At 43.2% G+C, this 26,424-nt stretch overlaps 1 protein-coding gene across 5 annotated transcripts in view; it reads right to left on the bottom strand.

Annotated features, from left to right (window-relative positions):
• EDIL3 (EGF like and discoidin domains 3) overlaps positions 1-26,424 on the bottom strand; it is a 510,230-nt gene that overhangs the window by 264,437 nt on the left and 219,369 nt on the right. For 3 of the 5 annotated variants that reach the window (XM_083151829.1, XM_083151828.1, XM_083151830.1), the window contains one exon: positions 12,952-13,080. The exons of the other annotated variants lie outside the window; for them this stretch is intronic. In XM_083151829.1, the coding sequence (XP_083007955.1) occupies positions 12,952-13,080 (129 nt within the window). The remainder of the gene's footprint in view (positions 1-12,951; positions 13,081-26,424) is intronic. 5 annotated transcript variants of the gene reach the window in all.

The following is a 26,424-nucleotide window of genomic DNA, read 5'->3' as shown; positions in this document are numbered from 1 at the left end:
CTCCTAAATGACTAAAAGCAGATTGAACTTGATGGACGAACGTCTTTTTTAAAACTTAGGGCCTTATTCTGGTTGGTGCGGTCCATTCCGAATTCTTTCGGAGGGCGCTTTTTAGCCGTCTGTGCATGCGTAGGCAACGCAATGCGCATGTGCCACGCATGGTCTCCATACTCGTTCTCACTAATACCGTCCAGAAATGTGCACCGAATCGACTCAGGAAATATGGGCGTAATATGGGCGTCATTCGGCCCTACACAAGGGCGTGGTTTCAAAGTGGGAAAAACAGGGCGTAAATCTGGGCATACATGAGGGAGTGCACAAACTGTGGTAGGCGTGCATTCGGACAAGACACCGACTGCAAACGAACCAACACACATGAATTATGCGGTCTTCATAAGCAAGTTTCACTTTGCGGAGTGCACTTGTTCATGCGCTAGGCATTCGGTTCGCCCAATTAGTACACCCGCACCTGAAGCACTCTCAGCTGAACACAATACAATCCACTCCTCTACTCATTAGTGATTCATAACACTCTTTTCATAGCTTCAATTGGAATCATTGCTGGCTAAATGGCCCATTACTAAATACACAAATATATGCTGCAAACACGACTGCATTGTTGCTATTTTACACACATTTACACTGCAAGCAATGGACAGAAATGTGTAACACTAATATAAATGTACATGTCACTTTTACATTCAGCGATAACAGCACACATTTGGGGGTAAAATAAAAATGTATTACATTTGAAAAAAACATAAGAACTTTTTAGCATGTTATTTGGCACATGGCAAAAAATAAAGGGAACATAATAATAATTGTAAATGATATAAAATATGTACAAAATTGAAGACATTTCATACATAGCCACATCAGAATCATTAGGAACACATCAGGTGGCTTCACAAGAAAAGTATAGGACCAACACTTCAAGAACAGCAGCCAGTAATGGTAGCAGAAAGAGAGCAACAGGGGAACCAACCAAAACATTCCAACCGAAGGCACCACAAATGTGGGTACCCTTTGCTTATAACTGTAGGTAAGTGAGCTTTAGTATGTGTTAGTAATAATTAGCACATTGTAGAATATTGCATTTGACGTGTAATTATTATATAACCCCTTACCACCGCAGCCTGTTTTTGCCTTCCTGACAGAGCCCTTTTTTTCAAATCTGACATGTATCACTTAAGTGGGGATAACTTTTTTTTGCTTTTACTTATCCCAGTGATTTTGAGATTGTTTTCTCGTGACACATTGTACTTCAAGTAAGTGGTTAATTTTGGTCGATACAGTCTGTGTTTTTTTGTGAAAAATACCAATATGTCGTAAAAAAATTGAAAATTTTGCAATTTGCAAAATGTTAAATTTTCTGCTTGTGAGACAAATAATCATACCACTCAAAATAGTTAATAACTAACATAGACCATATGTATACTTTATGTTTCCATCATTATTTCAACCTCCTTTTAATTTTTTTGGACACTAGGAGGCTTAAAATATGAATAGCAAATTCTCAAATTTTCAAGAAAATTTCAAACACTAATTTTTTTAGGGACCAGTTCAGTTCTGATGTGACTTTGAGGGACTTGTATGTGAGACACCCCCATAAATGATGCCATTTCAAAAACTGCACCCCAGTATTCAAAACAGCATTTTGGAAGTTTGTTAACCCTTTAGGTGTTTCACAGGAATTAAAACAAAGTGTAGGTGAAATTTCAAAATTTCATTTTTTTTGCAGATTTTCAATTTTAATACATTTTTCTAAGGAACACAGTAGATTTTACTAGAGAAATGTGACTAAAAATTGATTCCCCCAATTCTTTTGTTTTCATAAATATCCTATATGTGGCCCTAGTCTGCACGTTGACCAAACCACAGGCTTCATAATAGAAGGAGCACCTACTTGATTTTGGAGCCTCCTTTTTATGAGATTATTTTTAGGCACCATGTAGGTTTCTAGGCACCATAAGATGCTAAAAGTTAGGAACCCCCCCACAAGTGACCCCATTTTGCAAACTACACCCCTCAGGGAATTCATCTAGGGGTATAGTGTACATTTCAAACCCCCAGGGGTTTCACCAATTTTGGTACAACTGGGCTGTGAAAATGAAAAATTACATTTTTTTACACAAAAATGCAGTTCTGGCTCAAAATTTTTCATTTTCACAAGGAATGAAGGAGACAAAGCACCCCAAAATCTGTGCCGCAATTTCTCCCGAGTACGGCAATGCCTCATATGTGACCAAAAAATACCATTTGGGTGCATGGCAGGACTCAGAAGGGAAGGAGTGATATTTGGATTTTGCAGCACACATTCTGGTGGAATGAATGGTGGGTGCTATGTCGCATTAGCAAGACCCCCGAAGCACCAATACAGTGGAACCCACCCACAAGTGACCCCATTTTGCAAACTACACCCCTCAGGGAATTCATCTAGGGGTATAGTGTACATTTCAAACCCTTGGACAATTGGTCAATTCAAAATGAGAACTACCTTATAAGCCTGTCCTGGGCACCTATACTGGTTGCCCTGAGGAAGACCTGCGAAGCGTACGCCGGCCGACTCAGCCGTGCGCACGTTCATTTGAGCGATACCCTCTCGAATTGTTGTGTGTGTGTCAATGTATTTATTAGTCCTTTTAAGGACTCTAATGTAATGGCAGCCTAACAGTCTCAAATCCCCCCAAGACCACAGTGACAGCAACAATAGCTGACAGCGGTACGGGGCAGGACGTTTGACTGACGGCTAACTGAGTAGCGGCATTTGTCCCTGCACAGGGAATGCTCGCTTGACTGACGGTTAACTCAGTAGCGGCATTTGTCCCTGCACAGTGAATGCTCGCTTGTTAGCCCAGCTACTTCGGACCCAAGTAACGGCAGTCCCCCTGTCAGCCGTAGCACGATCAGCAGAAGCTGTCGGCGGCACAGGGAGAGACTGACTGTGTCCGACAGTGTTCAACACAGCATTTATCTCCCGCATAGGGAGTATATTACAGAATAGTATACATTTAGCTAAGGTGACTATACAGCCTCGCTAGAACTAATATCATACTAGCTGAAGGACATATAGCCCTTATCTATTTTGGACAAATTTATAATTGGCATAGAAGTAACACCAATCGGGCACAGTACCAAGAAACGGTTACTTGACCAATTAACTCATTAGTCTTCAGTAATAAATTTAATACGCCTATTATACCATAGACTGTGATATATTTGGCTCAGAAGTAGAAATCATTGTGCTAATTGCCAAAAACTCTGATACCCAATAAATTACTCAGTCTGTTATAAACAATTTATTACCAGTTATATGCTACATTGTAACACTGTTAACTAAATAGTAGCCACTTTTAAGGCTGCAGAAACTGTATTCCAGCACACACCAAACTTCGACAGATAAAGTATCAACACCTTCTCCTTAAATAATTTACACATGATGGAAAGGAATATTATAAGGTGATACCAATATAAATTAATTAAGGTAATTGCTCTTCGAACTCACACGTGCCTTTGAAACACACTGTTCCCACTTGTGTACATGTTATATGTTTGTTTGTCATATTTCGCGTTCCTTTTTAATGATAACCAATAAAAGGTATATTTTATGACTCCAGTTCTTATAAATGGTGCACCACCATATGACAAATCTTTCTCTTTCCTAATAAAAGTTTACATTTCAAACCCCCAGGGGTTTCACCAATTGTGGTACAACTGGGCTGTGAAAATGAAAAATTACATTTTTTACACAAAAATGCAGTTCTGGCTCAAAATTTTTCATTTTCACAAGGAATGAAGGAGACAAAGCACCCCAAAATCTGTGCCCCAATTTCTCCCGAGTACGGCAATGCCTCATATGTGACCAAAAAATAGCATTTGGGTGCATGGCAGGACTCAGAAGGGAAGGAGTGATATTTGGATTTTGCAGCACACATTCTGGTGGAATGAATGGTGGGTGCTATGTCGCATTAGCAAGACCCCCGAAGCACGGTGAAATGATGAACCTAATAATCCATAAATGTGTGGTATATTTTAAAGCACTCCTTCATACATAGGCCGGGTTTGTCGGGGCAAGTTTCACAGTGGAAAATAGTTTGCTTTCGTATTCCCTTTTTATAGCAAACTTTGCACCTTTTTTGTGTCCTGCCCTTTTTTCCAGTGGAGGGGATTTCGTTAGGAAAATGCTGCCCTGATACAATACGGGGGCCAGTACTAGAAGTACTGGGGCCAGTACTAGAAGTACTGGGGCCCTCTGCCTGCTGGTTCCCAAATATTAGGCCCTTTATGACTTCCTCTTGAAAGTGCATAAATGTCCCCGTCTGGCTGGTAGAACGGAATAGTACGTAAGCGTTATACAGTGCCATCTGGATGATATACACGGCCAGCTTCTTATACCATATTTTTGTTTTCCGCAGGGCACTGTACGGCTTCAGTACCTGATCTGAAAGATCCACTCCGCCCATGTACTTATTGTAATCTAGGATACAAATAGGTTTTGAGGTGTGGGTACTGGTACCTCGTACAGGGACGGAGGTGGTACTGTCTCCGTGAATTGTTGTCAGTATAAGGACATCCCTCTTGTCCTTATATTTGACCAACAACATATTTTCGGTGCATATTGCCCTGCTTTCACCCTTTCTCAGTAATTGGGCAACGTGCGTTTTTGGGAGGCCTCTTTGGTTCTTGCGCACAGTACCGCAAGCTGCTGTACCTCTTGAACCAAGGGCCTTAAACAGGGGGATGCTGGTGTAAAAGTTATCCACATAGAGGTGATAACCCTTATCTAGGAAGGGGTGCACTAAATCCCAGACAATCTTTCCACTAACACCTACGAGGGAGGGGGGGCATTCTGGCGGTTCAATTCTTGTGTCCTTCCCTTCATATACCCTAAACCTGTGGGTGTACCCTGAGGTACTTTCGCACAGCTTATACATTTTTATGCCATACCTTGCCCTCTTATTGGGAAGGTACTGGCGGAATTTAACCCTTCCTTTAAAATGTATAAGTGACTCGTCTACACAAATGAATTTTTGGGGGATGTACATCTCAGCAAATTTGGCGCTGAAATGATCAATGACCGGCCTGACTTTGAATAGCCGGTCAAAGGTGGGATCATCTCTGGGTGGGCACTGTGCATTATCGTTGTAATGCAAAAATTTAAGGATCGTCTCAAAACGAGTCCAGGTCATGGCCATACGATGAAGTGGGGTGCTGTACAGAACATCTGTACTCCAATATTGCCTAATTTCTGGCTTTTTAACTATGCCCATATGTAACACCAGACCCCAAAACGTCATCATCTCTACTGCATCTACAGGGGTCCACCTAGCAAATGATGACGTGGGGTTTTGGGCAATAAACTGCTGGGCATATAAATTACTTTGGTCCACCATTAAATTTATAAAATCATCAGAGAAAAAGACTTTGAAAAAGTCAATTTCTTTGAGACCTGTAGTATCAAATTGGATTCCTGGGTTGGCCAAAAACTCAGGAACCTGGGGCTCAAAATTGTCTGGTGGTGGGGTCCATACGAGATCAATCATTGGGGGGGGAGTCTCAGCTGCTCTACGGGGGCGTCTTTGAGGGGGTCCCTCATCACTAGAGGAGGAAGAGGAGCTTAAGACGAATACAAATTCATCGCTTACTTCACTGGCTGTGTCAGTGTCAGAGGCAATAAGGGCATATGCCTCCTCCGCTGAAAACAGTCTTTGCGATGATTGGGACATTTTTATTATTTTTAAGTGTAGTGTTTCAACACGTGTATAGTGTAGGGGGGGGTACAAACTTTATTTCAACACGGGGGGTATGTAGTGTGTATGTAGTGCTTTAACACATGTAAGTTAAAAAAAAAAAAGCTCCTGCGCCAAAAATTGAGCACAGATGTTGGTCAGTAACGTCCGTCACTGATCAGCGCTCAGCGGGCACAGGACACCCACAAAAGCACCGTGGGTGTAAAAAAAATAAAAAAAAAAACCCCACAGCACCCTCAAAATAAAAAAAAAACCGCTGATCAGTGATGCAACACTGATTAGCAGTTAGGGGCAGCAGGCACACAAATTTGGGTGCAACCTGACAGGGTATATATATAAAAAAAAAAACCTGCACCCCAAAAAAGTTGCTGATCAGTTAGTTTATACTGATCAGCACAAAAGGGGGGCAGCAGGGGGCAGCAGATACAAAATTATATCACACAATATATATCTCTGACACAATGACGCTGCAGCAGCAGCAGCACAAGCAGCCAGGAAGCAAAAGCAACCACAGCAACCAGGAAGCACCAGCAGCTGGCAGCACGGATGCCACCAACGCTGATCAGGTCAGTATAAGGGCACAGATGGGCACGGAGACCGCTCTGCACGCTGTTCCTGACCGGAATGGCGGCTGCAGGGCTGTCTCCGTTATTTTCTGTGTGGTGTAATGGCTGTGATTGGTCCGTCGGTCCGACGGACCAATCACAGCCTTTGGGGGCAGGTGGGGTGAGGTGGGGTGACCACCAGTGACACCTTTACACCCGGTGGTGATTGGTGCTGTACTTAACAGCACCAATCACCACCGATCCCTGTGTCACCGAGCGACGTTATTCGCCGGTACACAGAAAACGCTGTAATTGGCTGTTCACATTGAACAGCCAATCACAGCGATCACCGATGGGTGGGGGCATCGCTGCCCCCCCTGGGCAATGAGGGAAGATGGGCAATGAGGGAAGATGTCTGCTGTCAGGGACAGCAGACATCATCCCTCTGTCACCGCGTCTATAGACGCGGTGACAGTTTAATGGCATGACGTACATTTATGCCATGTGTCGGGAAGTACATCCCGACCATGACGTAAATGTACGTCAAATGTCGGGAAGGGGATAATATGCATACATAAAACATAGGTAAAGGGGCAACAATGAATGAATAGCACTTCACATGATGTAAGGGTTAATCTAAAGTGGTAGTAATGTGTTTAAGTATAAATTAGGAATTAATTGATTACAATTAAAAACAATCCCTTTTTTATGAGGTTGCCTAATTGCATAAGTGTGTCATGTGGCAGATGTATGAGTTCCGATTACAGTAGTGATGTTTGCGTTAATACACCGCATCGGTGCGTACGGGCAGCTTTCCGTTCGGACGCTGTAAGACCGTGCAGAATCTTTGTGGTCCCACCGCACACGCACGGTTTGGATGTTGTCCGAAAACACACCCTATTCTTAGAGACTGAGTCCGACCGAATGCAGACGACCTGTGGGTGTTTGTTCTTACAATGTCCGCACAGCGTGGCGTTCGGTCAGCTCTGAAAGAATTCGGAACGGACCGCACCAACCAGAATAAGGCCCTTACTTACTATGTTACTATGGGCCCGATTCAGACCGGCCCGCTGGGCTGTATGGGTTCGGAATCCAGCAAACAGGTGAACGCTGCACCGTCAAACGCATGTCACCCTCTCCGATTCCAGGTACACATCCGTTCCCTAGCGCCCGCAAAGAGGAAAAATAATTTGATGGTTACCCAGGAGTCACTCGAAGGCTGCTGGGTTTGAAGCAAAATTGGGGTGGGTGCTAATGTCAGGTGTGGATCGTTTGGTATACAACAACTAGGTCGTCAAGCATTGGGTCAACACTACTAGGTCGACATGCAGCAAGGTTGACATGGGTTAAGGTCGACATGGGTCAAGGTCGACATGGGTCTAGGTTGAAATTACATTAGGTCAACATGGGCTAGGTCGACAGTCAAATGGTCGACATGGGGTTTTTTACTTTTTTTACCTGAATCTCGACACAGTCGACATGGACACAGTTTGAAGTGCATCGCATCGCACGCTTCGCTCGCAATGCTTCAGGCACACTATTTTATTCTCCCACCACACCCTAGTGTATGGTAGGGCATGAAATACCGCCTGTCGGCACATGTCGGCTCAAAAAACAGTGAAAAACCCCATGTCGATCTTTTGACTGTGCACCTAGCCCATTTCGACCTAATGCTTGTCGACCTAGTTGGTGTAGATCTAATGACCGTAGCCCCTGATGTCATGCACCCGACCCAAGCAGGCAAAGGAGCCCTACGTTTGGCCGGGCCCTCCCAGTGTTTCTATGGGCACGCCCACCATTTTAGTGGGCATGCCCCCTGCCTATTAATCAAGCTGCGAGCCCCCTGCCAAGGACAAAAGTGCATGCGCGGTGGCCAAATCATAAAGGCCGGATAGGTTTGAATCAGCGCCTATGTATCTCACGCCGTATAGACATCAGCTGTATGAGGACACATTGTTTAAGGACAGACTGAAATGACCACGATAAGTCCGACTCAAAACTGTCCAAAAATATCCTAGGGTGCGTATGTTTGCTAAGGTGCTTGAGCAGTTGCTAAACCTTCTAGATGAGACTTTTTTTGGACTTGCAAACAGTTCCTGTATTTGTTCTTCTCAACTGTTTCTCCATTTCCCACATCTGAAATTGCTGCCATCTCACTGCACGCATTGGCGTATTGATAATGGGTTCAAGGTATGCTGTGCATATTAGCCCTTGGGTTTATATAGGCCGGCACAGGACACCCTGCACCCATTATTATTAAGTCTCTGGAGTCCCACATTGCCAGACACCATTTTCCTGGAGAATTGTGCAGCAGGCGCTAACAAAAAGCCAGTCGACTGCTGACAGAGAGGAACGCGCCCACACGAAGCCTGCACACAGGCCCTCTTCTCTATTAAACCACCCTTGCCTTACCACATGTTTACGCTTGGATTTAGCAAATTGTGGCAACCCTAACCGTCCTTCACCGATTGCTGCACACAAACGTCAATAAAATTGGCTCTTTTTTTTTTTTTTTAACTAGCCCCCAGCCATTCCACACTCACAGAAGATTTAATTATCTAAAAATGTCAATGAATAATGTAATGTGATCTTTATCACTGCTGTATGTACTGCTGTCTGATTAGAAAAACTGTGTTCTGCAGTACTGTTCGGCCCCCTTCACCCTATTGATTATTTAGAACAGACATAATTAGTTACAGGATTACACCAGCAGTCACGTATTCTCTAGTGTAGTTGAGATAAAGAGATATGAAAATGTCTGTAGGATATGCAGTGAACCTATACAACTGAGGGAAGACGCAAAGAATGATGAGATGGTTTATATTTTGTTTTTCTATTTCTGTACCATAGGGCACCGAAGTTACTGTAGATACTTGTGCTTACAACATAGCATGGTTTATTGGCAATGAATAATTTGGCAACATCCTGTTCCCGAAGTATCTTTGCTGCAGGGGAAAACAACCCAAAGGCATACTGTAATAATCTCTGGTTCTCTGGCTCCTCACCTTATGAATCTTAAATGATTATATCTGTCAACTGTACATACTTATTTCTATTAAGACAGAATGCAGGTAGCAGAAACACCCACAAAAGAGGACATACATAAGGGGGTCGGTGGTCATTAGGGAAGAAAGACATGCTTAGGAGAAAGATTGTGGCTTGGAACCAATTAAAACTCAGATAAGAAGTAGATCTCATAAAAACACTAGAGACAGATGCTAGATGAGTTGCAGTTATTCCAAAAGTAAAGTATGTATATACATATGCACTGTACTACTATATACCAGATGTACAGTACCAATACTTGCTATTCTTACAGCTATACATCAACTATCATCTGAATAAAAAATGCTCGTTATGCAATTTTATAGGCCATTTTGTGTTCAGAAATGTGCAAAGGACTGTGTATTTGTATTTAATGTGTTAGGAACACAAAAACCAATGGCTTTATTCTAATCCTTTACTGTATTGGGCTTTATAAAAATGCTGAACGAAATAAACACTCTATACTTGTCCACATTATTATATTCCTCCCCTTTAAAGCAGTCCTCGCTTCAAGGTCCAAATGGGACATTTGAGGTTTAAGGGGGGTATGGCTCCACCCCTGTCACATCACACACATTACACAGCGTGACTTAATGACCCAGTTCACTGTGCAACGCATCGCTGGGGAAGTGGCTGTGGTTCTGGAGATTGTTCTAATTTTCCAGGAGTGAGGGAGAGCTCACTAAAATACAGGAGTCTCCGGACACAGAAGCAGAGGCAAGTATGAATAGACATAACCTATAATGCCATGCAATAAGGCAGCATTGCAGTGACACAATTTCATTAGATTTACACAATTTAAGAGATGAATTATACAGTTGGTGTGTACTATAAACACACATATAGTACAGTATGGAGCCATTATAAAATACCTGTGTGGTGGATTATGATGTCATCCTTTTTACAGTATTTGGTGAGTGTATTGCCACTTCAGAATTTGTTATCAACATTTGTGTAATACAAGCAATAAAGCCCCACCCACTGACAACTAGATATCAGAAATCGACACTTAACTCTTTGGCAACAATAGCTATATAATTTATATTGGGGACTGCATTATTTTATATATATATATATAATTTTCCTTGAGGAGGCACTCAGAAATAAGGCTTACAAAGCAAGTAGCAATCCAATATAGTTAATGTCGGGTGCCTTCCATAAAAGCAGCGGGTGAGCGGTGCTTTAACTATAGCCAGTGGGACGGCGGCACTCCAAGTAAATGACACCAGAGACAGGCTTTGGGTACACCATACAATGTGGAACTTTGGGAGTGACTGGTCTGCTCCAAAATGAGTAGTGTACCATCTTTCCATTTCATTTTTGTGTTTTATTTGCATCACCGATGCAGCAAAAAGACGCTCACAGTATTAAAGACACATTCACCACACAGGAACTACTTTTACACACATATAAAGACGGTGAGAGGATCTGTTTAACGTCACTGAACCAAAGTGTATAAGGAGGCATCTGTAATTAAACAAAAATAATGTATAGTACTTCTTAAAGAGTAAAAAAAAGAAATAAGGTCTACATGTCGTGATGGTCATTTAGTGCTTAATCCTTTGAGTGGTGGGTTTTGCTGGGACAGGACAAACCTACCAGGGCAGGTTTTTCCTGCCCCAGAAATACTCACCACTCAAGGGCAGCCGCTGCAGTGGCCAGGCACGACACCCCACCCGCCCAAGTCCCGGGGCTCCCCTGCTGCTGCACCCGCTGCCATTCGCAGTAGTGACCAGGAGGCAGGCCCAGCTCAGGGAGGTCCAGGGGATTTGTGCACCCAAACTCCTAGGGGTGCACCTAAAGGTGCTGTGACAGTGGTGCACAGCTGGAGGCACCACTGGCTCATGCCTCCCTATCAGTGGTATGCCCGTAAAATTTCCAGGAGAGCCCCTCCTGTAGGGCGGCTCAGCCCAGAAAATTTCCCGGCATACCACCGAAGTGGTTAAATCTTCTACTTTTCTTATAGTATTAGTATGAGGAGATTCTGTGAACGACATATCATAATAAAAATGAATTAGATGCATTACATAAATATAAAAGTATTTAACACTTAATTAGCTTATGAGTCACAGCCCCGGTAGAGCTCACCATGCAGTTTTCCCGCCACAGACAAACAACAGGGCCAATCTGTTAACAAATCAATTAACTTTAATGGATTCCTTTAGAGTTTAGACTGTGGGGTAAGATTGGGACACCTGGATGAAACCACATGGATGCCAGAAAGAACAAAAAAACTCCACAGAAATGGAGCCCTACAACTTGCATTATAATGTGTGAGACTATGCAGGAGCATGAAGCAGCAAGCAGAATACTTTATGTGCCTACAGTTTGTTGTAACAACTCACATGATCATACTTTGAGTTGTATGTGGATTATAGGGTTGACAGTATCTAATAATAAAAGGTCAACCATGAATTGTCGACAGGCACATGCTCAAATTATGAAAAAGTTCAACATGCACAAGGTCGACGCAGACAATAGGATGACACATTAAAAGTTTGCCATGACAATGGTCAATTGCATGAAAAGGTCAACATGAGGTTATTCACGTTATTGTGTGAATGTCGACATTTGTCAATTTTTCATCTATGATGACCCCCAAGTCATTCTCTACAGCAGAATTCCCTATAATAACTCCATTTAGCCTATAAGAACCTTGTTTATTTTTGTTCCCATAATTAAATACTTTACATTTATCAATGTTAAACTGTATATTCCACCTTTCCGCCTACATTTCCAGTTTCATTACTTCACTTTGTATTGTAGCCACATCCTCTCCTAAGTTAATTTCCTTACTCAATTTCGTATTGTCCGCAAATGTAGCAATCTTACTCACTATGTCACTACTTACAGTATATCATTAATGAATATATTAATCAAGTTAGGTCCCAATTTTGAACCTTGTGGGACTCCACTTTGGACTTTACCCCAGCTGGAATGTATGCCATTTACCACAACTCTCTGTCCCTGATTGTGCAACCAGTTTTTAACCAATTACAAATTTTATCACCTAACCTTAAGTAACCTAGTTTTATTAATAACCTTTTATGAGGCACTCTGTCAAAAGCTTTAGATTAATCAAGAAGTCCTGGCAGGCCTGGCTGGGGAATCGCATATGATCCATCATATGCAAAAGAACGGCATACAGTGTATCGTATGCAGTCCCTGCATCCCATGAGGTTCCCAGTTGGTTCAAAGGCGATCACAAGCAACTTCTCCCCTTGGAGAAGTCACTTTAGTGTATGGCCACCTTAACTCTCTCTGCATATGTTATATTAACTCCACCTGCTGTCCCACCCACGGGTCACAGTGTCCCGCAGATGAGCGACCCTATGATCACCGCTGCAATACTCACACCGCGCAAGGCCCCATGCCTTTGGCATGTCATGTCCTGATTACCTATGGGCCAAAACTGGGAAGGTATGGTTTTACAAAATTGCACAGTTGCTCTTTATCACTTTTTTCCTAATTCAGAATCATGCCCAATGTTCTTCAAATTGACTACTATATAAAAAAACAATATATACTGTATATAAAAACACAAACACATTTTACCTATTTATGCAATGATTTTTTAAAAACTTTATTTACAGCTATTTACAGCTACTTACTATGCTGGCAGTGAATTCCATTGAAGCCATGCGCACATTTGCAGATATAGCCGATGAATGTATCACCGCGATATGCTTCACTGATTTCACACTTTCCGCCATTATGACAGGGATTTGGGTGACATGGATCTGAAATACACAACAAGACAGGCAATGGGAAATACATATTGTATGGCTTATTATATACATAGATAATGTTGATATGCTAGACATACAGACCATGAGGATGAAAGACTCTGAGATGATATGTAGACAGGGTTTATTAAGTACCGTAAGTGCATACATCAAGCCTCCATCATAATTAATGGTACATAATTCATTCATGGAGTCATAACTAAGCTTAAATGCACAGTATAACCCTTCTGGGTCTTCCTCTTATGAAAGATAGATTTACAGAAACAGTAATTACAACATTACAACCTGGGTGTCACCCTTCCAGGTGGTGACACAAAAATGCTGTGTCCTCTGCAATGATAGAGATGCAGGTGGTACAGTGTAGCCTGCAGCACCCGTGACCTGTCACTGAAAACATCTGTGAGGCCAAACCCCTTTCTGCAAATACACTCCCCCTTTTCGGTTTCACATACCATTCGCCACTACTCAGTGCCACCACTGTTCTCCAGCATACTGACTTGCAACATGCGATATGCCATATAGGCTTCTATGAAAAGTGAAGAAGTGTGTCTGGTGCTGTGTGGGTGGGGCCAATACCATATGGTCCTGCAAATATCCTGCACTTTCCGCTTCAATGTGTTAAATACTGAAAGCACATTATTTTGATAGGAAATTATAAATACAATTTTATTACATAAATTTTTACTGTGTGGCCAGCTAGGCGGCTGGACTTTGTCATGCAGTTATGATGATACATCTACAGTATTTTTATTGGGTCATGGAGCTATTCGTTAATACATGTTGCCTACTTTTTTGCTGCCCTCTCTGGGAGATGGGACTAAATGGATGGAAAGGGGCAGGGTAGGGCGGGGCTACATGGAAACATCAAGTTTCGGGGGCATGTCCAGCATGATCGCAACCTCATGGCCACGCCCTTGCCATGCAATAACGGTATTTCAGGCATTGCACAGCTTGGGGCGGTGCTACAATGACACAATACGCATCATTTGGTCCAATGGATCCCCCCCACCGATGGCCAGCATTCCGGAAGGCTTACCCTCCTTTCTGGGTTGAGAGAGGGAGGTCCATGGGACCAACTAAGGGGACCCTATCCTGAGTTAATATGGTTACACACTATGTGATTTTACGAAATGATATGCATGAGAATTGTATCAATATTATTGTGCGTAGTGTATAAACTATGGGCCCAATTCAGACCTGATCACTGGGCAGTGAGATTTCAGAGCCCAGTGATCACGTAAACACCACCCCACTGCCACAGCGACCACATTCCCCCCACCCATGTGCATGGCTACGAATGCGATCCACAGCCATGCTGAGGGAAAAACCATTAAAAATGACTCATCATCTATTGTTTTTCCCCTCTCATCGCAGCGCTGAGTAAGTCTAGACTAACTCAGCGCTGCAATGGTCATGGGAAGAAGGAGGCCCCTGATGACATCAGCGGCCCTGCCTCCCAACGTCTGGGGAATGCCTGCATTTTCTGGGACACTCCCAGAAAATGCTGAGTTACTGCCCCCGGGTGTCAATCACTCTGCGGGCAGCCAGCAATGGATCCCTTCGCAGGATCCTTTGTACGAACGGCCCGTGCATGCCCTATGTCATTAACGTTGAGCGCTTCCGCGGGTTGAAAAAGATCCCCCTGGCGTCTGACCATGCAGTCAAACCTAACTATATTGTCAGCATTTGCATGTTTGTCAGGGGTCCGAGTGAAGTCACATAGCAATATTAGTAAAGATATCTTTCAGAGGGGTATTCAATCTAGCAGAATTATCGTCCATCAGTAATTAATCCCACCTGAAAACGGCCAAGGTACGCCTTTGCAGATTCGACTTTGTTAAAAGTTGAATCTGTGTTGTCAAATCCGCAGCCGTTTTTGACTGTTGGCGTCCGTTTTCATCGATGCGTGGACTTTCTGACTCTCGGAATATTGAATAGGATGGAAATATCGGCTGGGATTGAATACCCACCATAGTGTTTTAGCATTTGTCCAGCAATGAAAAGGGTATTTTGACTTTATAACATAAATGAGCACCCATGCATTAAAGTGTGAACTGCGCAGACAATATGATAATATAGCTCTAAATCCAAAAATCACACACACACACACAGCGCAAGCGTCTGGCAAAACTACAAAATATTGGTATAATGAGTTAATTCATTTAAAAAAAGTAAAGCACTGTCCCTGAATATTGTGTTTAGAACAATTTTACTAATCACATTAATATCTAGAAAACAAACACATAAACATATAATCAAAGTATTCCTCATATTCAAAGAGCCAAAGTAAATAGGGTACAATTTGTCAAAAGTGCAGAATTTTTGGAGACTGTGATGTGGAATGTAAGGTTTTGTTTAGGCAACACCGGTAAAAAAACAGAATTGACAAATCATACGCTATTACACTTGCAAAATATCAGCAACGATCATCAAGTTAAGCTACACGGTTCTGGGATAAATGGTAGACCATGTCTAGGTTGACATTCCCTAGGTCGACCACTAATGATCAATAGTGAGTAGGTTGAAGCCTAAAAATGGTCCACATACTCTAGGCCAACAGTGACATAAGGCCGACACACAAGCAAAAGGTCGACATGAATATAGTCAACACATGAAAAGGTTGACACTAGTTTTTCATGTTTCTCTGTGCTTTGGCCCAGGCAGCATTAACCTGCTCGCTAGGCTCCAAATATATGCAGCCTAGCAAGAAGGTCTGAATCAGGCCTAGGGCCCTTATTCAGATCTGATCGCAGTACAAATTTGTTCTCAAAATGGGCAAAACCATGTGCACTGCAGGTGGGGCTGATGTAACATATGCAGAGAGAGCTAAATTTGAGTGGGGTGTGTTGAAACTGAAATCTGAATTGCAGTGTAAGAATAAAGCAGCCAGTATTTACCCTGCATAGAAACAAAATACCACCCAAATCTAACTCTCTCTGCACATGTTACATCTGCCCCACCTGCAGTGCAAATGGTTCTGCCCATTTTGAGAACAAATTTGTACTGCGATCAGATCTGAATAAGGGCCTAAGTTCCATTCTGTCTTCCTGGATAAGACAATTTCAGTGCAGGGCTCTACCGTTACCGACCATTTTTTTTATTAAAAAGTATAAACAAACAACTTACATTACAAAGGTTCCCACTACAGACACTAGGAAAGGTACAGTGTATCCCAAAGGGACAATTGATGTCTGTGAAATCGTTTGCCAGGCTAAAAGCATCATAGATAGCTACAGATAGGGCTTATACTTCAGAATTGTTAAAAGACAAAAAACATTTTAGGTGATTAACTTTATGAATTGGGAACATTAACATTAGCTTAAAAGAACCCCAAAGCTAAACAAAGAAATAAAGCCAAATAAAGAGTTGGCTAATCTAAATGTAACAACCATTCTACAGTATAAAAAGAACCTCTTCTCAGAACACAGCTCCCACAAGAAACTTTAGCATAGATGCCTACCCTCCCAAATCCTGTGGGAAAGTCCCCTTTCAAGCTCTCATCTCCCACTGCCCTGCATTATAAATCAAATCTTCATATTCTTAGGATTCTTCACTGCAGCCAGAGGGGACCACCAAGGAATTTCTGGGCAAGGACAGTGATTTTCTGCTCATTAGCCTCCACTGTCGACTCTCAGCAAATCCTTGTGGGAACCCGGGCAGGATACAACAAAGCTTGCCTGAACCCTGGGATCTGTGTCATTAAACGGTTTAAAAAAAACAACAAAATCTTTTAAAATAACTTTTAGCAAGAAATGATCATGAAAGGAAGAAATCACACCAGGTCAAATTGCATTTGGAATTTATTGCATAAGTATCATATATATTGTGCTGAGTGAGAAGAAATATCACAGTGAATAGTTGAAAACAGGAAATCTAGTATTGCAGGCAGCAATGTTATTAGTAGTAGTAATCAAAAGTTCACAAAATGTATCGCTACTAAAGAAACATAGAAATATCCCTTTAATGGCGCGCCACGCTTCGCAAAATATAATCTAGTTTAAAGTAATTGACAAAAGTAAGGACCAGAGGCATATTAAGAGAGGAGGGGCCCATGCAGTGGCGTAACTATAGCACCGCAGCCCCCGCGGTCGCGGGGGGGCGCTGTGCATGTGGGGGCGCCGGGGGGCTGCGTTGCTATAGTTAGCACCCTCTCATCCGCCCATCCACCGCTTGCCGCCCGCCCGCCCATAGCCCGCCAATCCGCCGCCCGCAGCCTTACCTGTCTTCAGTTCTTCTGCTAGTGAGACGGACCACAATAAAATGTCCGCCCCATATAGCAGACAGTTCTCTGAAACTGTCTGCTGTATGGGGGCGGACATTTTGTGTTGGTCCGTCTCCATAGCAGAAGAATGAAGCCAGCAAGGGAGCCGGGACCAGCGGCAGCAAGACAGGTAAGGCTGCGGGTAGGGGATGGGGGGTGCTGCGGAGGGGGGGGAGGGGGCGCCCCCCCATTAATGGCGGGGGGGGGGCGCCCAATTCATAGTTACGCCCCTGGGCCCATGTGAAGTCTCCATCTGGGCCCCTTCCTCTTTAGCTGGCAGTGGAGTAGTTTCTGAGCACTAGGGTCACTAGGAGTCCCTAGCGCTATGCCAGTAACTAGCGAGCATGAGCAGGACTCTGGGAAAATGTCAAGGTGGCCATTTCCCCAGTTATTTCTTACTGCAATAATGGCTGCAGCGCTATTTTCCTAGTGACTTTGTGGGTACTTGTGTATTATCACGGTGCGTAGTGGGCTATTCAGGGTAGTGAAATCGCATCGCATGGCATTATTGTATGGCATGCGATGCGATTTTCCTATGTAATATATTCACTGCTCTCTGTCAGTGAATACATTTAAAAAATGGGATGCGATAAAAAATTGCATCGCATCGCATGCCATTATTGTATGGCATGCGATGCGATGAGATATCAGTTATGATTGCACATATAATAATGGCATTTAATGTGCTATACCATTAAATGACATATAATGTCATTTATTTAGGCCCTCCCCCCCCACTATCCACGTCATCCCAAAGCGTGGCAAGTGCAGCAAGCCCCGCGAGGGGCGGCGGAACACGTCCGCCCGACCTTTTCCTAACCCCACTATCCACGTCAGCGTGGAGTTGATATTATATAGTGTGGGGAGCACAGCGAGCCACCGAACCCGAAGCGTGGCGAGCGCAGCAAACCCAGCGAGGGGACGCGTAATACATGTAACATAATACGCGGGTCCTTGCTTTGGGCTCGGTGGCTCGCTACGCTCACCACACTATATAAAGTAAATTCCACGCCGACGTGGATAGTGGGGATGTGAAAAGGTCGGCCAGACGCGTCCCACCGCCACTCGCCATGCTTCGGGATGACGGCGATACTGGGGGGTGGGCGTAAATAAATGACATTATGGGCGGTATTTAATGAGAATACCTGCGAGGTGCAGCGAATCCTTTTTTGGATTCGCTGCACATTCGCCACGTTCCGGAGCCTCTCCGGCTCCGGTATTCAACGAGTCAGGGGCAGCGAGCCCCTGACCGGCGAATATGAGCTCCTGCGGCGAATGCCGCAGGGAGCCTGAGGACGGTGGCAGGCAGAGAGATGGAAGTCTCTCTGCCTGCCCCAGAACGTTTGTGGGGGGGAGGTAGGCTCCCCGGGTGCCAGGCAGCACAGGCTGCCCCCCCGGGGGTGCCAGCAGGGGACCGTATATTCACTAGACCCGATCGTAACGATCGGGTGCAGTGAATATATGAATATGTAATGAGCGGCTCGGCTCCGGCGCCCCCTGCTGGCTGCTGTGTAAAAAAAAAAATATATATATATATATTTTTTTTTTTATTAAATATATATTCATGTGCTTACAGCACATGAATAAAAATAGCATGCCCCTCCTCAGAATAAAATTCCTGATTTTTTTACACCAAATGTAAAAAACATTTAAAAGTTCACATTCCACTTCTCCATAAAAAGATAGCGATTGCTACTCGGTGAATCATGGCGAAAAAAACTTTCAAATGTATTCGCCATGTGGTCATTGAATAGGGTGATTCACCGTTTTAGTCCAAAATTCGCCAAAAAGCACAAATTCGCCATAAATACATGGCGAATCAGGCTCATTGAATACCGCCCTATATGTCATTTAATGCTATAATACATTAAATGCCATTATAACAGTTAAAATCGCATCACATGCCATACAAAAATGGCATGGCATGCGATGCGATTTCACTATATTTGCGTACGTAGTCGAAAATCGGGCGCCGTGATAATACACAATTACCACTGTTGCCGCCAATATGAGAGTCCGGAGTGATAAGTATTAAAAACATGGCTGCAGGACTGTCCTTTCAGGCTGTCCTTGTGGGCCTGTGTGCACTGCACAGTTTGCAGCCATTGTAAATAAACTAGTGAGTATGACCGTTAGCACCTACAGTAGTTATTATTAACACAAATAGAAATATATAGAAAGTTAAAGTACCAAACCAAGGTTAGATGGTTTCCTAGTGGGTTTGGCAGTTTCTGAGTACCCTAACCCTGCTTTCCAGGGCAAGTGGAACTGCATCTTCCAATGCAGTAGTCGGTACTGACACACACAATTCACGTCTGGGCAATTAGTATGCAACTTTATAGCCTCGGTCCAGGCCCCCTAAATCACTGGGCCCCATAGCAGTGGCACCCCTTGCCCCCACTGTAACTGTGCTTTTGAGGGGTTAACTCTTTCAGACATATAAGCATATTTTATTTGGATGTGTGTATGTTTCATATATTCTTAATGTGAATATATAAACTATTAGTTATATGAGATTAACAGGCACAGCTCTTTATTTATGGAATAAATTATTGCTCTTTAGTTACCTGATCTGTCTCGCTGGTGCTGTTTGCTTGTACTGACTCATACAGAGAAGAGTGGCCTCCAGGTACAGCTGCTAAGGTTCTAGTGGTTGATTCAGCGCCTAAAGGTTTTTCTCATTGTTTATTAACATAATGATATAGTCCATTATCCACTTATTCTAGAGTACAGCAATGAAGATGAAATATTCAACAGTAGGCGAGTTAATTACTAGTTCACTGTGACAATACTAAGGTATAACTGAAAGCAGGTCCTGCAGCTGCCTATTACTGTACATACTTACTGTGAGAGAGCAACATGACGAGTGCATGTCAGGTAATTAGCATGTAAACACCATACTAGTCTTGTGCAAGATTACTGCTCCCCTTAGTCCATTTTTTGTGGTTTTGATGCCACTACATCTCAGAATGTTTTCACCTCAACGGCAGTTGGATTTACCTGTCACACCACCGGCCTGGCGGCAGCATAGGGGACACTGGGGCAGATGTATTAAGCCTGGAGAAGAGATAAACTGGAGATAAAGTGGAGATAACATGGAAGAGATAACGCACCAGCCAATCAGCTGTGTTTGAAATATGACAGTTGGGATCTGATTGGCTGGTGCGTTATATCCTTCCACTTTATCTCCAGTTTATCTCTTCACCAGGCTTAATACATCTGCCCCACTATGGGGAATAACGCTGAAAAAAAGTGTATTAAAAAAAAGATACAACATTAAGGAGCCTATTTGCTGTTTATTGAAGTTTAGACTCAATAAACAGAATATTTAAAAAATAAATAATACATTTTCCCAGATGTATTAAAAATCACATCCACGGTCAGGTACCCTGATAGGAGTCCATCCCAGTAATGTGGAAACTAAAGAAAGTGCCTCAGGGATCACTTTAATTTATGCTGCTGACCTACTGCACATGTGTGGTCATTAGACAGCGCATGCATCAGTGAGGGAGGGATCCAGAGCCCATATAGACAGCCATGGCTGACACCATCGCTATTGCCATGTGAAAAAGGAAAAGCACATCAAATACTGTAGCAAAGATATCTGCTGAAGCAACCCTATAATATTTCAGGGCATACTTACATTTTAAGGGTATCCCAATTTTTTTGGTGATTTCCCATAAATTGTGTATAATAAATATGCCTCAAAACCAGATCTGTAATATGTGAGTCACTTTGGGCCTGATTCAGATCTGATCGCTGGGTGCTGCTGTGTTTTCCAGCGGCACTCCCAGAAAATGCTGTGGTGCCACCCACATGCCATCCACCTGTCAATTTTGTTGCAAATGGCCAGTGATGACAAGCCATCTCTTGCTTGGTTTGCAGGGATTACGCACATGTGCACCATGAACACTGAGCATGCATGGTCTCCCAATAATCGGCAGGGCTGCACATTTGTAGCCCTGTGAAAGGGTCTGAATCAGGCCCTTTATGTAGAAGAGAAAAGACAAGATCCACTCATAGCTCACAGCCCGGCTGAGGCTAGGCATAGAAGGAAATGACACTGGACATGGTACATTGTCTGATGAACACAGTTGTAAATGGTAGCGGTCAGAGAGTGCAGCGAGGGGAGGGGGCGGGAGGACAAAGGGAGCTGATGGAGCACCTCTCAGATGGAGCGCCTCTCAGCCAGTACAGATGGAGCAACTCTCAGCCAGCGCCGGGGCTTGCGGCGGGGGCCAGCGGACAACGACGGGGACCGACAGGGAGCTACGTCGGAAGGGGTCGCACGAGTATCAGCTTTAGGCGGCTGGCGGGGGCTGGCGGTTGGCGATCCCCGCTGAATGACAGCGGCACCATCTGTAGGAGGTGAGGAAGGCAAAGGTTTGGTCCCAAAGGAGGGGGAACCAGCAGTAACTTGCTACACACTATAGACATACTTATAATGGGAATGCGATCTGGTTACTAAAAAAAAAAATTTTTATTAAACTGCTCCAAAAGCCCATTAAAAACATTCCGGTGATACTAAAATAACGCAAAAAGGGTTTGAAAACAACCCTGTTCACATTATTTTTGTAAAAATAATGTTAATTAATGGATACCTGTATTTATAGCCTGCAATTTTTCCCAGTGTTCTGGTGTCAACACACAGTGGGATTTGCACTTTATAGTCAAATCAATAGCAAATTAGTGCAAATTGTACCATGTGCACCCACATTTGCTCCAGACTCAATCCCGATACAGGGCCCCAGGGCATCAGGATTAAAAGTAGAAACAGACTGTTCAGCGCAGTCTATTTCTAGTATATCGGAATGAGGGCAATGCTGCTTAATGCTCAATATTCAGATAGGTGAGGCACAGCAACTGCCATTCCAAACAGACTCACTGGCAGTTGGAGCGGCTCCCCGATTTGAATTGTGAACTGTGCTGCAGCGCCTCCTTTGGAGCTGCCACTGATAACAGGCAATTGTGAAGGTCCAAGGCCCCCCACACAGACACACAGGTATCATCCACGCAGGGTCTGACTCGACAATTACCAATGTCATTTACACAGTGGTAAATGTTCTAGGACAGAGTTTTTATGGCAGTGCAGCTCCATGCACAGCACAGTGCATACAGAGAAGCTCCGGAGTCCCTTAAGTATGACGCTACAAGGTCACTCTGTATTCACTACACAGAGGCACTGTGGGGCTCAATGGGTGGGCACTAGGCCAAACTATTAATATAAGGGCCACTATAGGTCACCATAGGTCATCCCAGGGGGGGCAATGTTTGGCTAACTTGGGCACACTGGAACATAATATTAATATAGTGGACTCTGTGTGGCATGCTGGAGTGGCACTCAGGCATAATATTAATATGGGGTTTCTGTGTTTCACAATGGAAGTACTATATGGTATACTGGGTATACATTGGAACATAACATTAATATGAAGTCTCTGTGCATAATGGGTGCAGTGAGTAGCACCATGTTATTGAAATAAGCCACACAAACTAGTTTACAAACCTGTATCTGGCCCTGCTCTTGCACTTTGAATCAACTGATCATTGGCTTTGATAAAACTCTGGTTAATACATATACCTATACATCTAGCACAGTGTGGGGAACCTCCGGCCCGCGGGCCATATACAGCCCCTGCAGCCGGTCTGTGTGGCCCGCCCACCCTCCCGGCAGTTTTACAGGGAGCCAAGTACAGGGGAAATCTCGCGAGAGCTACTGCCCTCTTGCGAGATTTCCCCTGTACTTGACTCCCTTCAAAGCCGCCGGACCACACAGACTCATAAACTGTGGCAGCCGCCGGAGCGTGGGACGGCTGCCACAGGGCAATTTGTAAGCATTTTTTTTTTATATATGGCCCCCGAGGCATTTTCCCCCCTGGCCCCAGAAAGGTTCCCCACCCCTGATCTAGCAGCTAATTTAGATTGTAGTGTAATCTCTGTGCAGAACCAAATGTATCCTTTCAAGACCTCCCTACAATTGTGCTGTTACTGAATGTCTTTATGCCATTTCATCTTGGATGTCGTTTTCCCAACTCAAACCCCATTCATTTAAAAAGTGAGCTAATAAAATTGCCACCAGCTGAAGCTGTCAACGTGCCATCTGTTTCTGTTCACAACATGACAATAAATCATCCCCCCTTAAGGCCCATACACACTGGGTGATTTTGAGCTGAAAGCAGCTCTCTTTTATCATTTGAGCTGCTTTCGGTTTAAAATCCTCCCAGTGTGTAGGCCTGGTGACGAACCGTGAGCACTGATGTGCGCACCCACATCATTGCCGGCCAGATGAGCAGTGGGGTGGATGGCTTTCCTTAACATCCTGCTATGGAAAGCCGTTTACCCCCTTTAAAAGCGATTGGATGGGCAAAAATCGCTCAGTGTGTATGGCATTGGTAAAAAAAAGCCTCAAAACGCGATGAAGACAGCTACAATTTTACCAGCAATGTGTCAATGCTTTTATTGGCAGCGAACTGGCCGATCTAGGTGTTTTTGACACTTCCAATTGGCCCTCCAGTTGCATAGGGTGAATCCCCATTCACAATAAAACACAGAGAAAAGTGCACTAACGGAATACACCCCATATGTGGCCTTTTAAAAATCTAGTGCTGACTTGTGGTCTTTTTAAATAAAATCCCTGCATTATAAGCATACAACGTGTTTGTTCAGACTGCATTCCGTTTTCCATTTAAAGACCAATGATTGATTCAAAATGATCTATGACACTGAAGTTTACTTTGGGAACCTAATTAAACATGTTTTGCTTGGATTCAATAAAAACACAGGCTTATCTATAACAAGGGTGGGCGGATATCCAATACCCATGTTCAATATATTGTTTGTTTTTTTACCTTGATGTAATGAGCTGCTTTTCTTTTCTTTTCTGCTTTTGGGGAAATAAATTGGAAAACAACTTCTACAAAGCTATTTTGCTGCATTTTTGCATTCACAGTGCATCCTAAAAGTATTCCCAGCGCTTCACTTTTTCCTCATTTTGTTATGTTACAACCTTATTTCAGAATGGAATAATTTTTCCACTCAAAATTCTACACACAATACCCCATAATGACATCATAAAAAAAAGGTTTTGAGAGATTTTTGAAAATGTATTCAAAATAAAAAAGTCAGAAATTACATGTACACAAGCCATGTACTCAAAATTGAGCTCAGGTGCATATTGTTCTCCTTGATCATCATTGAGATGTTCCAACAGCTTAATTGGAGTCAACTTATGGCAAATTGATTGGACATGATTTGGAAATGCACACATCTGTCTATATAAGATAAGGTCCCACACTTGACAGTGCATGTCACAGCAGAAATCAAGCATGAAGTAAAAAGAATTGTCTGTAGACCTGTAGACAGGATTGTCTTGAGACACAAATCTGTGGAAGGGTACAGAAAAATATCTCTTGATTTGAATGTCCGAATGAGCAAAGTGGCCTTCATCATCTGTAAATGGAAGAAGTTCAGAACCACCAGGACTCTTCCTAGAGCTGTCCGGCCGTCTAAACTGATTGAATGGGGTAAAGGGCCTAGTCAGGTAGGTGATCAAGAACCTGATAGTTACTGTTAGAGCTACAGCATTTCTCTGTGGAGAGAGGAAAACCTTTCAGATGGACAACCATCTCTGGAGCAATCCACCAATCAGGCCTGTGTGGTTTAGTGGCCAGGCGTAAGCCTTTCCTTAGTAAAAAGCCCATGGCAGCCTGCCTGGAGTTTGCCAAAATGCACCCGAAGGACTCTTAAACCATGAGAAACAAAATTCTCTGGTCTGATAAGACAAAGATTCAACTCTTTACCATGAATGCCAGCAGCCATTTTTGGAGGAAACGGGCACCACTTATCACCAGGCCAATACCATCCCTACAGTGAACCATGGTGGTGGCAGCATCATGCTTTGGGGATGTTTTTCAGGAACTAGGAGACTAGTAAGGATGAAGAAAAAGATGAATGAAGTAATTCACAGAGACATACTTAATGAAAATCTGCTCCAGAGCACTCTTGACCTACGACCCTAAGCACACAGCCAAGATATCAAAGTGGCGTCAGGACAACCTATGAATGTCCTTGAGTGGCCCAGTCAGAGCCCAGAATTGAATCCAATTGAACATCTCTGGAGAGATCTGAAAATGGCTGTGCACTGACACTTCCCATCCAACCTGATGGAACTTGAGAGGTGCCGCAAAGAGGAATGGGCAAAACCGCCCAAAGACAGGTGTGCCAATCTTGTGGCATCATATTAAAATATACTTGAGGCTGTAACTGATGCCAAAGGTGCATCAACAAAGTATTTAGCAAAGGCTGTTAATACTGTACTTATGTACATGTGATTGCATAGTTTTTATTTACTTTTAATAAATTAGCAAAAATCTCCCAAAAACTTTTTTCATGTTGTCATTACGGGATATTGTATGTAGATCTTTGAGCGAATTATTTTTTATTCCATTTTGAAATAACATATAACATAATGTGAAAAAGTGAAGCGCTGTGAATACTTTCTGGATGCACTGTAAGACATAAATTCGGAGGCAAGGAAGACCTTGTAGTAATGTCTCAATACAAGTATATTTTGTCCTGCTGAACACAGCAGATTATTAATTCTGCTTATTTTACAACTATGAACATACATATCGGAGCTATGTACGCAGATGCTAGTCAACTAGTTGCAATGTATGGAATGCAGATCTAGCATATTTACTCTACTATACAAAGTATTAAAACATTTTACCTGCAGCATTATATTCAACTCAAATAAAAAGTATATTAATGCAAGATCTCTGAAAAGAATATCAACACAAGCTGCTGTAAGAGCACAAAACCCTCTAGCGCAGCAGCTGGATTTCCCATTGTTTCCATCTGTAACTAGACAAAATAGACATGTGCAATTGAAATATACAATGCAGGTTAAATGTAGGTCATACTTAAAAATTTCCACTGACAACTGTGCAGAGTCCTCTCTGCCTTAATGCTACCTCTGGAGTGTTGTGATATATGGAAGGTAATGTGTGTTCTCTGCAACGCGGTAATGGCTTTTCCACTCTAAGGTTTTAAAAATTCAATGATATAAAACAAAAAAA

Source organism: Crinia signifera, chromosome 1 (genome assembly GCF_055691185.1).
Source record: "Crinia signifera chromosome 1, ASM5569118v1, whole genome shotgun sequence".
Classification (NCBI taxonomy): Eukaryota; Metazoa; Chordata; class Amphibia; order Anura; family Myobatrachidae; genus Crinia; species Crinia signifera.
Note: the sequence above shows the minus strand (reverse complement) of the source record. Positions and strands in the feature narration are given on the sequence as shown.